The 15,867-nt window shown below is 50.3% G+C and overlaps 1 protein-coding gene across 1 annotated transcript; it reads right to left on the bottom strand.

Moving 5' to 3' along the window:
• Nucleotides 1–3,470: 3,470 nt before the first annotated feature.
• Eno1 (enolase 1) lies at nt 3,471–15,357 on the bottom strand. The gene is made up of 12 exons (XM_028757944.1): nt 15,216–15,357; nt 12,896–12,989; nt 11,027–11,122; nt 9,952–10,010; nt 8,001–8,070; nt 7,719–7,852; nt 6,568–6,790; nt 5,595–5,792; nt 4,758–4,959; nt 4,360–4,468; nt 4,179–4,237; nt 3,471–3,853 (listed from the first exon to the last, which is right to left on the bottom strand). The coding sequence occupies exons 2-12, from the start codon at nt 12,978–12,980 to the stop codon at nt 3,784–3,786; spliced, it is 1,305 nt and encodes a 434-aa protein (XP_028613777.1). The 5' UTR covers nt 12,981–12,989; nt 15,216–15,357; the 3' UTR covers nt 3,471–3,783.
• Between the last annotated feature and the right edge of the window lie 510 nt (nt 15,358–15,867).

Consider the following 15,867-nt stretch of genomic DNA (forward strand, 5'->3'; position numbering starts at 1 on the left):
CTGTTAGTGCAGGGCTGGAAGAGAATTCTCCCCCGTTTCTGCTACGTCCCTGCAGTGGGTCTCAGGAAAATGCCTCTAGGTACCGGAGGAGAAACCAGAACCTTTCGTGAAGATGGAGACTACTGATATGCACACAGATACCAGGCTCAACAAAACCATCTTGGCTAGAGGAGTAAGGAATGTCCCATGGTACCATCATGTCTGTGCAGAAAACAGAAGAGGGTGAAGAGTCCTCAAACAAGCCCAGCACTCTGCTGATTTACACACCCAGTATCACTTTTGAAAGTCCACAGACAGGCCTGAGCCTGAAGCACAGCAGTGTGTAATGTCCATTACAGGTAGGAGACCCTGGCGCAAATCTCTAGAGTCCTCCTCAAATCTGCAAGAATCAATGCGAAAGACTACTAACTATGCACACGCTTGTGCACACACACACACACACACACACACAAAGACACACACAGGTACACATACACACACTCACACACACATGTGCATGCACACAGTACACATACACACACACACACAGAAGCACACACAGGTACACATACACACACATACGTGTGCATGCACGCAGTGCACATACACACATGCACACACACAGAGAGAAGCATACACAGGTACATAATACACATACACAGGTGTGCATGTATACGGTGCACATACACGCATACACAAAGGCACACACCCATACACGCACACACGTGTGCATTCACACAGTGCACATAGACACACTCAGGAATGCTCTCACACATGCATGTACACACACACAAACATGCACACATACACACTCGAATGCCCACACACACAGGCACACATACACATATGCATGCCTATACACTGGAATACACACACGTGCATACACAAACACAAATGTACACATGTACATATACACACAGGCACACAGACACACACAGGCAAGCCCACAAACACTAAGGCACACACCATTGGGCAGTAGTAGGATAAATATTCATGGTACACAGGGGAAGTACTGAGACCTACTGAGTTGGTCTGCAGTTTAAAAGACCTCTAAGGTTTCATTCATCATCTTACATGGGATACAGTATCTGATTGTTCAGCCTGTCTTATTCTGAACGGCAGCCTACGCCGATGAGACACTGCACATTCGGGATGGGTGGGGTGGGAGCTGTTAGCTTTACTTCAGTAGCAATTCAGAATCAGGGCCACACGTCTCTGCTCTGTGCCCTTAGCTACTGCTGCAATGAGGCTCCAGAGGAAGTAGGGGCAGGCGTTGGGATCCCTGCTGCTCAAGAGAGCTGAACTGACTGCATCTACAGCTCGGAATCTACCGCCAAGGCACAGGCTCCCTGTACAGCTCTTCAGCATGTGGCTCAGATCTGCGGGCTCAGCTGCCACTTCCTGCCTCAGCTGGATTCATTACCAGGGGGCTTTCATGGAGGCCTGGCTGCTTCCAACTTATCCTTGAAAGCTCGTTCTAGCCCTGTCTAGTCACCGCCAACCCTGGGACCCATTCGCTTTGTGCTAGTGGTTTTTAAGCTTGGCTGTACTCAGCTGGTGGACTTTGTAACAAAGACTGAAGCCTTGGACTCCAGGGAGGGGATTCTGGAATGAACCCTGAACAATGAATCCCCCCCAGGAGACTCTCACGTGGCCAAGTTGGAGAACCACTGCTTGAGACAATTTTGTTCTAAGGACAGAGGCCCAGGAATCCGTGCTAAAACCACAGACATTAAATACTTGCTTTGTGACAAAAACAGATCACAACGCAGCAAGCAGAGAAGCTAACAGCGCTAATGGAGCAGTTTCCAGTCAGCCGCCTTGCTCACAGCCAGGCTCGACGGAAAGGAAACTTATGTGTGCTTGCCCTCCAATGACAAATGAGGGCTGGAGAGAGGACCTGGGTTCTGTTCCCAGCACCCACATGGTGGCTTTGTATCCCAGTTCCAGATGATCAAATCCCCTGTTCTGACCTCCATGGGCACACAAGTGGCACACATACATCCATGCCAATAAAACACTCATAAATATCACTCTAGAGTGATATTACCTGGCAACCAAGAAGTGTCTGTATTAAGTCAGGAAGAACTCCAAATCTGAAGCTGGGGGATGCTCACTGGCGCCTTTGCTCTTAGAGCATGTGGATAGCCACATGCAAGTCAGATTACAGCCACCTGAAACTACAGCTCCAGAGGATCTGACACCCTCTTCCAAGTCGGTGGGCCACTGAACTTACATGAATGTATCAGTAGACAGAAACGTACACATAATTTAAAATGGTAAAAATGGGCAGATCAGAGTTCAAGGTGAGCTTCGTTTCAAGCCAGTCTGAGGTAGTGATTACCCCAAAAATATGACCGAGTTTTCTTCTGAATTTCAGAGAATATACATATTGCTATGTATTCCAAGTCAGCCTCAAACTTAAAAGCAATTCTCCTGTCTCAGCCTCCCAAGTGTTGAGATCACAGGCATGAGCTACAGCATCCAGCTTTGGAATCTAGTAGGTTTTAAATGTTGCAAGGGCTATTTCTGGCTGTGTGCGGGATAGGTAGATGAATCTGTTCGTTATTTGCAAAGTGCTTGGGAAGATGTGAAGGCTTGTTGACTGCTAGTGTAGGCTCCCTGATTACACAAACACTAACCAATTACTGTGAACCTATGTTGCTGTGGCAGCTAAAATCATTTCTTAGTAATGCTACCTTTTAGATTCCTGACCAGGGTTTATGTGTAGTAGTAGGCATGTATTCCACCCATTACACAACTTCCCCAGTCATCAGGAAGAAATCTCCTGGAATGCCTGAGGGTGGGTAAGGGTAGCCTTCAGCTGTGTGCATGTTGCTACTCACTTCTGACATGGTGCACAATCACAGAAACCAGTCGCTAGGATCACCCCAAAGTGGTTCTGCTCCATAGACTGGACTCAGTGAACCCGGATGTCCCCAAGAGGGAACTCTGATAAGACAACAATTAACCCATCTAGCCACCCTTGAGAAGGCAGTTTTTTCTACCAGATCCTGAGGCATTTGAGCTCCCTTGCCGCCCCCCCCCCACTTCTTTTAAATACAATGGTCCCTGCAACACACTGCATTCAGGGCCGTTTTTAGGTTTATGTCTGTACTATGTATGTAGCTCTGTGTGCCTGAGTACTTTTGAGGCAACTTGGTTTTCTTTTTTTGCAACAGCTCTGGTGGTCTTAGAACTCACTCTGGGACTCTTCTGGGACTAAAAGTGTGATCAATCATTCTGGTTGTATACCTACCATTAAACAAGACACTCCCTTCTCACAACTGGGTCTCCATGTGAGCATACATCTCCCACACTGGCTGGACATCTACTAGGAGTCAGTCCTTCCAACCTCAGACCATTTGCAGGTAAACTCTGTATTGGTTATGTCTGAAGCTGGCTCACCACCTCTCTGTCCCAGCAGTCCTTACAGAAGCCTCCAGGCTCCTCTACCTCCAGGACCTCACAAATGAGATGCCAGACACTCATGGGCTTCTGCGGCTTTTATTTTTGCATGTAAACCACTGGGGGGGTCTTGATGGTAGGCACCCTAGAGATTACACTGGAGGTCCGAGGGCTCCGGACGCTAGCTGGAAAGTCAGGTGACAAAAACAATGATTCAGACCAATCACATGATTACAAGGCTGGGGTCTCCAGCAGGGTTCCTGGTGGTCAGGTGTGGACGTCTAAGGAAGCAGTGACATGAAAGGGGCAAGCACTGGGCCGGCTTTGAGCCGCCTGGATGACATCAGGGACAGAGGAGCTAAGCAGCTGCTGGCTCCGGGATCTCCAGTCCATGCTTTACTTGGCCAGGGGGTTCCTGAAGGACCTGCCAGCAAACTTGGCTTTGCTGCCCAGCTCTTCCTCAATTCTTGGAAAACAGAAAAGAGAAAGAAAGCAAGATTAGTTCTTTGTGTAAGAGGCTGCGTCTATTCATTCTAGTATGTGGTTGGTGGAAGTAGGGAAATTGCTATGACTTTGAAAGCAGACTGGGAGATGGTCCTCAGACAGGTTGAGCTACACAGGGATGTGGGTACATGCTACTGTCACCCAGCTCTAAGTGTGGCTGGACTCTCAAAGGTGACATGTTCTGCCTTCCACCAGATGGCAGCACAGTACAGGCCACACACTGGCTTGGGATGCCAACAGCACATGCCCACCCATGCCTTACCGCTACCACCGGAAAGTGTCTTTACCTAAGGATCTGATTGTACTTGGCCAGGCGCTCAGATCGGCAAGGGGCACCAGTCTTGATCTGGAGGGACAAAGGAAAAGCTGTCATTGCAGAAGCAACCGGGAACACGAACAAAGGCCTAGCCTTCAGCCACAGTGTGAAGAGCAAACCCCCAAAACTGCACCCAGGCGGGCACCTCTTACCTGCCCAGTGCAGAGTCCCACCACCAGGTCGGCGATGAAAGTGTCCTCAGTCTCCCCAGATCGGTGGGACACCATGACGCCCCAGCCATTGGACTGGGCCAGCTTACACCTAAAGAAAGGGCAGAAGTCAGATCATGTGATACACCCTGCCTGACCTTTGTGTTGAATGGTCTCCATGCCTGAGCTACAGCCCCAGTGTCCTGCCCTCCACTGAAAGCTTCTCATCCACTCATGGGCACTCTGACTCCAAGCTCCCCAAGGAGACAAACTTTCAGTGCCTATGTGGTAAAGCTAAGGAACCAGATCAGGCAGCTAAGACTTGTTGCTGCATCCCTCTGGGTGCTACCATCCCAGACAGCAGGAATTCAGTCCCAGAGGCCCCTCCCCAGGCTACTCACGCCTGCAGAGACTCGGTCACTGAGCCGATCTGGTTCACTTTGAGCAGGAGGCAGTTGCAGGATTTCTCGCCCGCAGCCTTGGCAATCCGCTTAGGGTTGGTCACTGTGAGGTCATCGCCCACCACCTGGATGCCTGCACTAGCTGTGAACTTCTGCCAAGCATCCCAGTCGTCCTGGTCAAAGGGGTCTTCAATGGACACCACTGAGAAAAGGAGACCCGCCGTCAGCTTGAGTCTGACCTCACCTCTCCCCCTTTCTCTATGAATCTAGGGGTTTGCTCTCTCTTTAAAAACTGATAGTCTGTCATTATGATGCACAGAAAGGTTTAAGGTTTAACTTCCCGTCTCAGTCTCTTTACTGGGATTAAAAAAAATGTCTTAATTCTGTTTTGGGACAGGGTCTTTGTAGCATAGAGGTTTGCCATGAACTCATGGGACAGCACAAGGTCACCTTGATCTTGCAATTTTCCTTCTTCAACATCTGCACGATGACATAATATATGTACTATACCTCACCCAACTAAAACTTGCTACTTTTAGTTTTATTTGACACTATATAGCACTAACTTGCTTGGTACTTGTTATATGGATCCAACTCAGAGATTTGCTTATCTGCTCTGAATAAGGGTTTGTACTACAGTATCCAGCCTAGCATTAAAGTAAAAACATGAACTCTTATTCAATGTCAGCAGGAGCTACTGTTTAATAAAGACTCTGTCACTGAAAAAGAAAGGGGCAGGCAGGAAATGAGGAGTGTGCTGGGGTCTTGGCCTAACCCTGACCTGCCTCTCTCTATAGGAAGAACTGGTATGGAGCCAGCCTGCCTTAGAGTACTCACCTGGGTAGTCCTTGATGAAGGACTTGTACAGGTCCGCCAGCTGGTCGGGTGTGATGTACCTGCTGGGGTCATCTGGAGACTTGAAGTCCAGGTCATACTTGCCAGACCTATAGAACTCGGAGGCAGCTACATCCATGCCAATGACAACCTGGTCAGTGTAGCCGGCCTTTGCAATTGCAGTCTTGAGCAGCTCCAGGGCTGGAAAGAGATGAGGCAAAAGGTCGGCAACACAAGTCAGGCTTCGCTGTACCAGCTGCCAAGACTGTCTTAAAGTACAGAGTGGACTCTGTCCTGGCTGGGGGCTCTCATTCCTACTGTGGGTCAAAGCCAGTCAGGGACACTGGGCCCACTGAGTGCCAAAGCCGTATCAAGTCTAACACAGCCCTTCTTGTGGTCAATGGTCCCACCAAATTTAGTGCCAGGGCAGCTGTGCTGCTAAGATACACTATAGTGGCCAGCAGAGATGAGCTTTCCTGAGGACTGGCTTTAAATAGAACAGAGGTGGGGACCCAAAAGGGAAACCTTAAGCAAGGACCACCTCAAGTCAAGCTGAGAGTAAACACATGCCTCCTGCTACCTGCCAAAGACCACACCAGCTAGAAGGTGTATTCTTTATAAAGGTCACAGGGCCTGTAAGATCACTGATAAAGGTCAACCAGTCAATCCCTAAGGCCTTGATGGAGATGCTAAGGCTAGGCACACCCACATACACAAAATTAAAATGGAATCAAATGATTATCTTGGATGGAGAGATGCCGCCCTCAGTGGTTAAGAGCACTGGATGCTCCTCCAGAGAATCCAGGTTCAATTACCAACATGCATATGGTGGCTTATTAACACCTTTAACTCCAGCTCTAGAGGATCTAGGACCTGTGTCAAGCTACCCAAAAACCAAAAAACCCTCCAAAGCGCTTGCTTCTGTTCCCAAAGCAGCAGGTCTGAGCAGACAATGCAACACAGTCCCCAGTGTTACCTTCTTTATTCTCCAGGATGTTAGGGGCGAATCCACCCTCATCACCCACATTGGTGGCATCCTTCCCGTACTTCTCCTTGATGACATTCTTCAGGTTGTGGTAAACCTCTGCTCCAATGCGCATGGCTTCCCGGAAAGAGGATGCCCCCACAGGCAGGATCATGAACTCTTGCATGGCCAGCTTGTTGCCAGCATGAGAACCGCCATTGATCACATTGAAAGCCTGGGAGAAGCAGAGGAGAGCTATGATACTAGCCCAGGGAAGCCAGGGAATGCCCACCATCAGGTATGACGCCCCTGAATTCAACAACTAGCTACCAACGGTCCCTATGAACCTGGCCCTGGATGTGTCAGAGTGGTCTCGAAATCCTCACCAGGACTAATCGGAAAACTAGCCTTCTCTTACTCACTGTGCTGAGAGTCAAAAAACCACAAGAATAAGGAACAGGGTCCTTGTGACACTCCAAATCTGCAATGGTCTTTTTTTTTTGGGGGGGGGGGGGGTTTCCGAGACAGGGTTTCTCTGTGTAGCCCTGGCTATCCTGGAACTCACTCTGTAGACTAGGCTAGCCTCGAACTCAGAAATCCTCCTGCCTCTGCTTCCCAAGTGCTGGGATTAAAGGCGTGAGCCACCACTGCCCAGCTGCAATGTTCAGTCTTAACTGTCAACCCAACACAACCCAGGAGCACATGGAAAGTTTATAGAGGGACTATTTGGCTCTTGGCATGTGTGAGGACAATGTCTTAATTATCTTGACTGATAAATAAAACCAACCCATTATGGGTAGCACCAGTCCCTGGGTTCTAGACTCTGTTAGAGTGGAAGTGAGGTGAATAGCTGCATGCCTGCATTCACTATCCTCCAACCCCCAGGCCACACTCTACTCTGTAGACCCGGCTGGCCTCAAATTGAGCTGTTCACCTGCCTCTACCTCCCAAATGCTGAGGTTAAAGGTACACCACCCAGCTTCATTTCTGGTTTTTGACTGTAAAATGCAAGGATCCCCTGCTGCCTTGACTTTCCTAACATGATGGACTGTCCTCAGGAACTGTGATAAACCAGACCCTCTCCCCAGTTGCTTTTTCTTGGGCTATTTTTCTGCAGCCAAATGAAACAAGACAGCCTTAACAAGTTCCAAGAACCCACTCACTGGGACTGGCAGGATGACTTCAGGGTTGCCGGCCAAGTCAGCAATGTGACGGTAAAGGGGCACCCCCTTTTCCACGGCACCAGCTTTGCAGACAGCCAGGGACACTCCCAGGATGGCATTTGCACCAAATTTAGCTAGAATAAAATGAAAATGGTGAGCAGATGCCTCTTTCCCGCTGGCCTGCTAAAATGGCCCCCGCCCTCCTGGAAACCCGCCCCACTCCTGGCAGAGGCATTCCGCAAGCTGCTGTGTTCACAGGCTCCACACGCATGCGCAGCTCACATTTATTCTCAGTGCCGTCCATCTCGATCATCAGCTGGTCAATCTTCTCCTGCTCCACAACGTTCACTTTCTGCAGAGAGACAGGAAGTGAGGGCTAAGGCTATCACCTGACCCTCACTCTCCTGAGGCAGCACCTCAGAACCCTGGGACCCTAGGCAATTATGTTCACAAAGTCTGTTCGAAGCCAAGGGGCTGGAAGTAGAGCTCACAGTGGAGCTTCTCAGTGCTTCCAAAAGACTGGCTTAATCCCTGGCTCCAGACAGAAGGGATAGAGCAAGAGCAAACAAAACCACCTTTGATTCATCCTAATTAATGCTTCGGGCGTTTCCCTGGGTCCACAAGAGACTAATCTACCTAGGCTGTCAAGGTCACACACACAAGGCAGATGTGTGGCAATACACTATAACGTGTCACCACAAACAAGGGTGTTCTTGGATAAAAATAAAGCTTATTGTTCATTCAAGCAAGCAGGGCCTGCAGAGGCTACCTCTAATGCTGCTGCTCTTGACCAAGACAAACGACAGAACACCATTGTTTGGTGACAATGTATGCAGACACAGGCTGTCCAGGATCACCTAGCCAACACTTGATAAACGTGGCTATTTGGGGAATGTATGAAGCAATAAACTGACTGTCTCAACCAAACAGCATGTGTGGGTGCTGGAGACGGCTCAGCTGCTAAGAACATTTGCTGCTAATGCAGACGATCTGATGCCCTTTCCTGGCAGCCATCACACACACACACACACACACACACACACACACACAACCCATAAGCATACACACAAGTATCCGTTCTGTCACTTTATATTCATAAGACACTATGTAAAAGAATCTACATCCCCACGATGCTGTGTGTGAGTGTTCTGCCATCTTGCTGTTTTGTTTGACAAGGCATCGATCGCTGAAGAAAGGCAAACATTTGCCAAGCAGCAAGTTCCCCAGAGTATACGAGGAAGGCCTGGGGATGAAGGGACAACGAATAAGGTGTCCAAGGAGATGCCCAGGAGACTGGAGCAGAGGGCGCAGAAAATTGTAATGAGCAATTGTCTAGAGACCAGACAAGCAGAGCCAGTCACAGGATTCCACAGGCTAGCCAAAAATGACTGGGCGGGACAGGGTGACTTTGTGAAGTCACGAGGGAGGAACTAGAGGAACTAGACGTCAGCAAACAGGAAGGACAGATGGCCAATGCTTCCCTCTGAGAAGCAACTTGGAAAGGACCACAAAGGTCCACTATTCTGGTTAAAGCTACGCGCCCACTTTCCTCACAGCTGACTTAGTACCGTCTGCCTTATGCCTGGGGTGGGTGAGTCACCCGACATTGGTGCTAGGACCAACCTCAACTCAGATCCTCTGGAAAGGCAGCAAGTGCTGCTCTCCCAAGCTGTTCTTCCACTCTCAAATGAGGATTTTTTTTAAGGTGGAAAAAGCTTTGGATTCAGGGCTTTGCACACAGTATGCATATACCAAACAAGATGGGGGCTGGGGTGGAGCTCCCCTATCTCCTAATACTAGAACTGCAGCCTGTGGTAAGCATCTACACATTCTTATCAGCTGGGCATTATCCCCAGTCCCACCCTACTCTAGCAGAGCCAACTCCAGCAGAGCAACACATTCCAGAGTCCAATCAGCCATGGACAATGTCTCACATGACGTTCAAAGCTGCTATCGTGGAAATCTGGACCACGACCCCAAAGGTCAAGAGAGCACAAGGAAACATGTCAAGCACTCCCATTCCCCACCCCGCCCCAGTCTGGTCCAGTTTCCAGTTTCAGGTGCTTTCAGAAGCAAAGACACACACTGGCAGCAGGCAGGTTAGACTCATGCAGGAGGGAATCCTGTCAGCTTCTAAAGCTCTAAGAATAAATAAGCTGTTCTGTGAACAGGAGAGGCCTGCCCTTTGCTCTGGTGGCACGGGTACACAGTAGTTCCGGGGGACGGGTCCTACCTTGCTAACCAGAGCAGGTGCAATAGTGTTATTGATATGCTCAACAGCCTGGGAGACACCTAGAGGGAACAATCACGAAATTACTTACACGATTGATTACAGTACACAGGCTTGGCAGCCTCGCTGGAGCACTGGAGTCGCGGGCCCAGAAGCCCAAGCCCCAACAGCCTCCACAGGATCTCATTACCCCTACCCCTCACTTCCCCGGAACGGGGCTCTCTTCCCCAATCTGAGTGCTCTTCCCTAGCACCCCGGGGGTTAGCGCCACACCAAGAGCCATCAGCCCAGAGTGCTACGAGGGGTGTTAGTTCAAGACCATGCACTGGGAAGACCAGCTGCACACTAGGATGCTCGCTTGCTTGGCGTGTTACCTGAGTGCACAAGGCTGGTGCCAGGAACTCATTAATATACTTAACAGGTCTGGAGACGCCTGTCCGTTAGAGGTGAATAGAGAAGGAAAAAGAGACTCAGGAGAGAACAGGCTTCAGAGGACACAGAGGAAAGAAAGCGAGGAAAGAGGAGCGTTTCAGACGTCAGGCTTCTCCTAATGCTGGCTGGCACCTTAGCCCGAGACCCCTTCCGACATGAGCTTCCCTCTCTTTGGAGGTTCCCCAATCGCTGCCCTCTCCACCATCGGTTACAGTAACTGTCTTTCTTCCTGACAGCTTGCAGGGCTAATACTGTATCAGGGGAAAGGACAGTGCCTAACTGTGTGCTGTCCCAGCACCTAGGGAAGCACTCCATGTACACAATAAAGGTGAGAGCCACACCAATGCTAAAGGATCTGGGAGTTGGTTTGCCCAGGCTGGCCCTGTCAACTGAGCACCAGAAAAAGCCAACAGAAGTGCCTATATGTCCCCACTGATGGCATTCAGACCCTTCTTCTTGGAGTGTCTGCAACATCAGCAAGTCTTCTATCACTTCTGTGCCAGCTTTCCAGGGTTAGGAAGGCGGGTGTTGGTTAAGCTACCCTGCTGGCTTTCCTGTGAGGTCAGTGCTGAGCAGTGCGATGGGTGAATGCACGGGGAAGGGCAAGAGGGGCTGCTGTGTGAACAGAGCTCCTATCCTTCCTTACCCTTTCCCATGAATCGGGTCTTATCATTGTCTCGGAGTTCTAGGGCCTCGTAGATGCCAGTGGATGCACCGCTCGGCACCGCAGCTCGGAAGAGACCTGGAGAGAGAGAATAGAGGTGCAGAATTCAGCACTGGGCATGGAACATGCCTGTGCCAATCCACAGGAGGCTGAGGCAGCAGGCTCTGAGTCTGAGGCCAACTGGGACCAAAGCAAGACTTGTCTTAAAAAAAAAAAAATCAAGCAAATTAAACGACCAAACAGTCAATCAGACCAATAGCTCTCGTCCAAGTCCCCAGTTAGTGAATCCACACTCAGAAGCACTATGGCTTCCTCACTCGCCCGCCTGGCAGTCTTCCACACCACTCTTTATACAGAGTGCACAACACAGACCCACTAAAGAGAAAGTGCTAACAACGTGGCCACGACTGCTCGAGGGACCAGCAAGGCAGCCTTGCCTGCATCCCGCCCAGGCTTCCTACACACCCACGTGGCTCTGGCCTAGGTGAGGCAAAAATCCATGGGCAGATTCGCAGAGGTCAGAGTTCAACCCTCAGGAACATTTAGACTGCGGATAAAATCACATTTCCATCTAAGCCGCTGAGAGGAAGCCAGGGTGATACCATGCTCCCTACAGTACTGTTTTTATTCCTCAGAGCTTCATTGAGCCGGAGCTTACCCATTTGGCAGCACTGGCTGACACTTTGTCTGTCTGGAGCTACTGCTAGGCCTGGGTGCTGGGGACAGGCCCCCAAGCCTCTCGTCTGCATAGCAGGCATTTCTCCAACTGAATCACTCTCCGCAGGTGCTCAGAGATACTTAGGCCAATGCTGTGGCCCACAACTCTGATCTCGGCACCCAAAAGTGAGGATGAGCCCAGTGTGGCCTACATACACAGGAGGTCTAACGGCAAAATAAACTAATTATTGGAAATACTGTTTTTAATTGGCAGGTAAAAGCATTAAGATTTTAATGAGCTACAGTTAGGTGCCCTCCCATCTTGTTTGACTTTGTTTAAATGTCAATTTAAGTTTAAAGCTGCACCAGCAGGTGGAGCCATCCCTTGCTAAGACATCTTATGTCATGTATGATGTCACCAGCAGGTGGAGCCATCCCTGGCTGACACCTGATGCCACTTAGCATTCTTGGTATTCACCAGGAAACATTGCCAGGACACAGCTGAGAAGCCCTAGCAAAGACAAAGGTGGGACACAAGCAGGCTTTTGCTGATGACCTGAGGATCCTTCATTTCCTGGGGGGTGGGACAATGGGTAGGTAGGGCTGGGCTATGGTGCTTGAATTCTGAGTCACAGGATGACTCAGCTCAGACGGCAGCTCCTCCTGAGCTCCTGAGACTCTCCTCCTGAGAGTCCACTGCCACATCTGCCACACCATCCTCAGGTCTCTTTCCTACTGCACCCACTGCATGCACCTCTGAATACAAATGCTGAAATCTGCACAGGTGGGGTTTGGAGGGTTGGGTGTGTGGTTTTTTTTTTTTGAGTAGAGCAAACAGGGCCTTGCTATGTAGCCCAGGCTAGCCTCCCTCCTGCAGCAGGCCCAAGTGCTGAGATTAAAGGCATTAGCTGCCACACCCAGCTAATTTCTTAATGTAAAAAGTTTTTTACAATGCTGTGATTTGAATTTAGGACTTGCCCTCCCTTACTTCCCTGTCCCAATGACCTACCCAACCCACATCCTGTCTTAAATACCAAGAAGCTGAGCCAGGCCTGGTGGCAGAAGCCTGTAATCTCAGTGGGTGGAAGGCTGAGACAGAGGGCCCAGGGTAGATGGGACTCCCCATTGGCACCCTGACCACATTCTTAATAAACTGCTGTAGAAGAAACCAGGAAACAACGTGGGTGCGTGTACCTTTTCCGGTGTACAGATCCACCTCAACAGTGGGATTCCCACGGGAATCAAAGATCTCTCTGGCATGGATCTTGAGGATGGACATGGTGAACCTCTGTAGAGGAAAGACAGTTCATTTATCACCCATAAATGGTAACACAGAAGGTTCATTCATTCCAAGCTCACCTCTAAAAGATCCTGGACTAGACAGACAAGTGGGCTATGTGTTAACATACAGGAAAGTCACTTGTCATTGAGGATTTGGGGAGGACTGTTCTTTACAGGTTAATGGCTTGTACTTCCCGCCAAGCATGAGGTCCACAGTACAATGAAAAAAAAAAACCACTCCAAAAGACAGTGTCTGAAGCTAAGTGTTCTGTGGGCAAATAAGAAAATACTTATAATAAGTAAATTAAAACTGAGTAGAACAATGCTCTGGTTCCGCAGAGAAGAAAGTGGGAAGTAACAGTGAAGGAAGGTCAGAGGTTAAACAGACCTGCAGATTGGAGGGAAATGTGGCATCTCAAAGCAGCGCAATTGTGGGGGTAAAATGGAACCCTAATTCATCAAATTGCAACCATGACAAGAACAGAACACTCAGTTGTCGCAGATTTGATAACTAGCAAGAAATTGTGTGATAGGAAGCCAGAACCCCGAACTCCTTGGCCTGTGGCCATCAGTACTTCCAATCTCTGGCCCGGTGGCACATGGTGGCTAGCTTGCCTAGCACGTGGGCGGTCCTGGGTTCAATCGTCGCCATATTTAGGCAAGAGCTATGACTTCTGGTTAGTACATTTCAAAGGGGCACTTTGTCTCACTTTTAAAAGGTGTCCAAAGTAGATGTTTAATTAGAAAACATCCTGAGAAGAGGAAACTGGGCAACAGCAAGCCCCTCCTTACTTCTTCCCCAGCAGGCTTTCCAAGAAAGAAATCTACCAAACAGATTCTAGAACTAATTTGGGTCAGACACAAAATAGCACTCAGAAGCTATTATTTAGCTAGGTTACTCATATCTTTTCTGGTAAGCATTGAAGAAGCAAAGACATGTTTCTTTTTTCAAAAGGAGCTACTTCTGTGGTCTTGTGTTCTCTAAGACAAAGGATCTTTCTACACTAACCAAGAATATCTACTTCTTACCTACTGTGTTACAAAACCTACTTCATATTCCTCAGCCCATCGCTTATCTCCATTTCCAAAACCTCAATGATTTACTGTGTAAGTTTCAGACACTTTGTGTAGAGCAGGTTGGGTTTAAATCCCATACTCTTTGTTCTTTGTCTTCTCATACTGGCGCATTCTATGAATGGCAGGCTGACCCGAACTCAGTGATGCTCCAGTCTCGGTATCCCTAGTGCTAGATTTTCACGTGTGCATCACCATGCCTGCTGGCTCCTTTATGGGGGAGGGGGGAGCACCCACGTGCCGCTGCGCACTGCAGAGACCTTACAACTTGTAGGAGTTGGCCCCTACTCCCACCGTTTGTATCTAGCGTAGATCTTTAGGCTAGGCAGCAAACGTCTTTAAACCATAGAAAATCTCACCCACTCGGTCTTTTATCTAGATTGAACGCTGGACCAAAGGCAGGAAAGTGGACCTATCAATCAGGCTTATCACCACAGACTGGCTCTGGCCTACTCCGAAAGCAAGTCAGGCGAGGGACCACATAGCATACATAGGCCAGAACGAACAGGAAGTTTTCTAAAAGACATCTGAAGTCAGTTCATGGCCGGCTAGTAGCAACCCAGGAAACCCGCAGCTCTTGCTTAACTAGGTTGAGGTCTCTTGAGGGCTTCCCAATTATCCAACGGGACTGCTGCAATTTCCTCTACTATAAGTACCTAACTGACACTCACTGGTCAGGAATATTCCAGAGTAGAGATGGGCTGGACCACTCCCGCCCAGTGACGCTCGATTGCGGTCCAGGAGCAACAGCCCTAGCAGGATCTACTAGGGTGTGGCGCTCTGCCTCTTGGGCATCCTTATTTCTGGTCCTTCCATTTTGAGAATGCATTCAATGAGCATGGGGGTCGGGGGCGGAAAGGTTAAGCTGCTCTCTCCCTCCAAAACTTTCCACTAAGGTACATAGAAAGAAGTACTTTCTACTCTCCACGTTCGCGATCTTCCGTGGCCTGTTGTCCGCTTGGGAACCCGGTTTTACACTGCAACCCTGACCACTGGTGGGCCTGCTCATTCAACCTCCAAGAGGCTGTGTCCTTCCACGAGGATGACCCGAGTGCTCCCCGGGTAGCGGCTCGCGCCCAGACTAGGGGGTGCACGTGCCCACCGGGCCCACAAGCGGAGATCGTAGGCGAGGAGTCCCCGATGGAGACACGGACCATACCTGGGAGTTGGATCGCCGCGAAGGAAGGAAAGGGTTCTGTAGTCACCGAAGAGAGCGTTAAGGATAGACGTGAGCACGACGCTGTACCGGGGCAGCACTAAGCGCCTCCCACTCTGACTTCCTATCCTGCTCGCTAGGCCCCGCCCAATTCTCGCTTTTAGGGCCCGCCCTCCCTCCCCGCCGCCTCTCCATTGGCTAAGCTTGCCGTCAATCCCATAGAAGAGCGTGACCAAGGCGGCCGCTTGGCCTGGCCAGAGAAGGGGCGAGGGCACGGGGGTGGGGGTTGTCCTTCCTGGCTGGGCCTCGCCTGCCTGAGGCATAGCCTGAATGCCGGGCGAGCCTCCCGCTGGGAACCTGGGGGCCCGCCGAGGGTCCACGGAGCCCGGATGCGGGGCGGGGCTGCGCGGCGGCATGAGGGTTTGAGCCCGCGGCACGTACTCCGAGTCCCACACGCACTCGGAGTGGCTGCGGCGCCGCACGTCCGGCCCTCGACCTTGTTGATGACCTTCGCGCCTCGGCCCTCCCGTGGGCCTCCCCCCACCGGGAGGTGCTGGAGCCCCCGGCGGTGTTGAAACGTTAATGGGCGGCCGGGGGCTTCACTCCCGCGTGGAATTGCTGGGGGGGCGGGGGGGAGCACATGGGATACTGCGCC

The sequence above is a fragment of the Grammomys surdaster genome, unplaced genomic scaffold, assembly GCF_004785775.1.
Source record: "Grammomys surdaster isolate TR1022 unplaced genomic scaffold, NIH_TR_1.0 126185, whole genome shotgun sequence".
In the NCBI taxonomy this organism is placed as follows: domain Eukaryota; kingdom Metazoa; phylum Chordata; class Mammalia; order Rodentia; family Muridae; genus Grammomys; species Grammomys surdaster.

Excerpts from the sequence above, each read along its gene's own strand:
- Eno1 (XM_028757944.1), bottom strand. The coding sequence starts at position 12,980 with ATGTCCATCCTCAAGATCCATGCCAGAGAGATCTTTGATTCCCGTGGG. Across the intron at positions 6,791-7,718 it reads AAGTCATCCTGCCAGTCCCA|GCTTTCAATGTGATCAATGG; the intron begins GTGAGTGGGTTC and ends TGCTTCTCCCAG. Across the intron at positions 4,238-4,359 it reads TGGGACTCTGCACTGGGCAG|ATCAAGACTGGTGCCCCTTG; the intron begins GTAAGAGGTGCC and ends TTGTCCCTCCAG.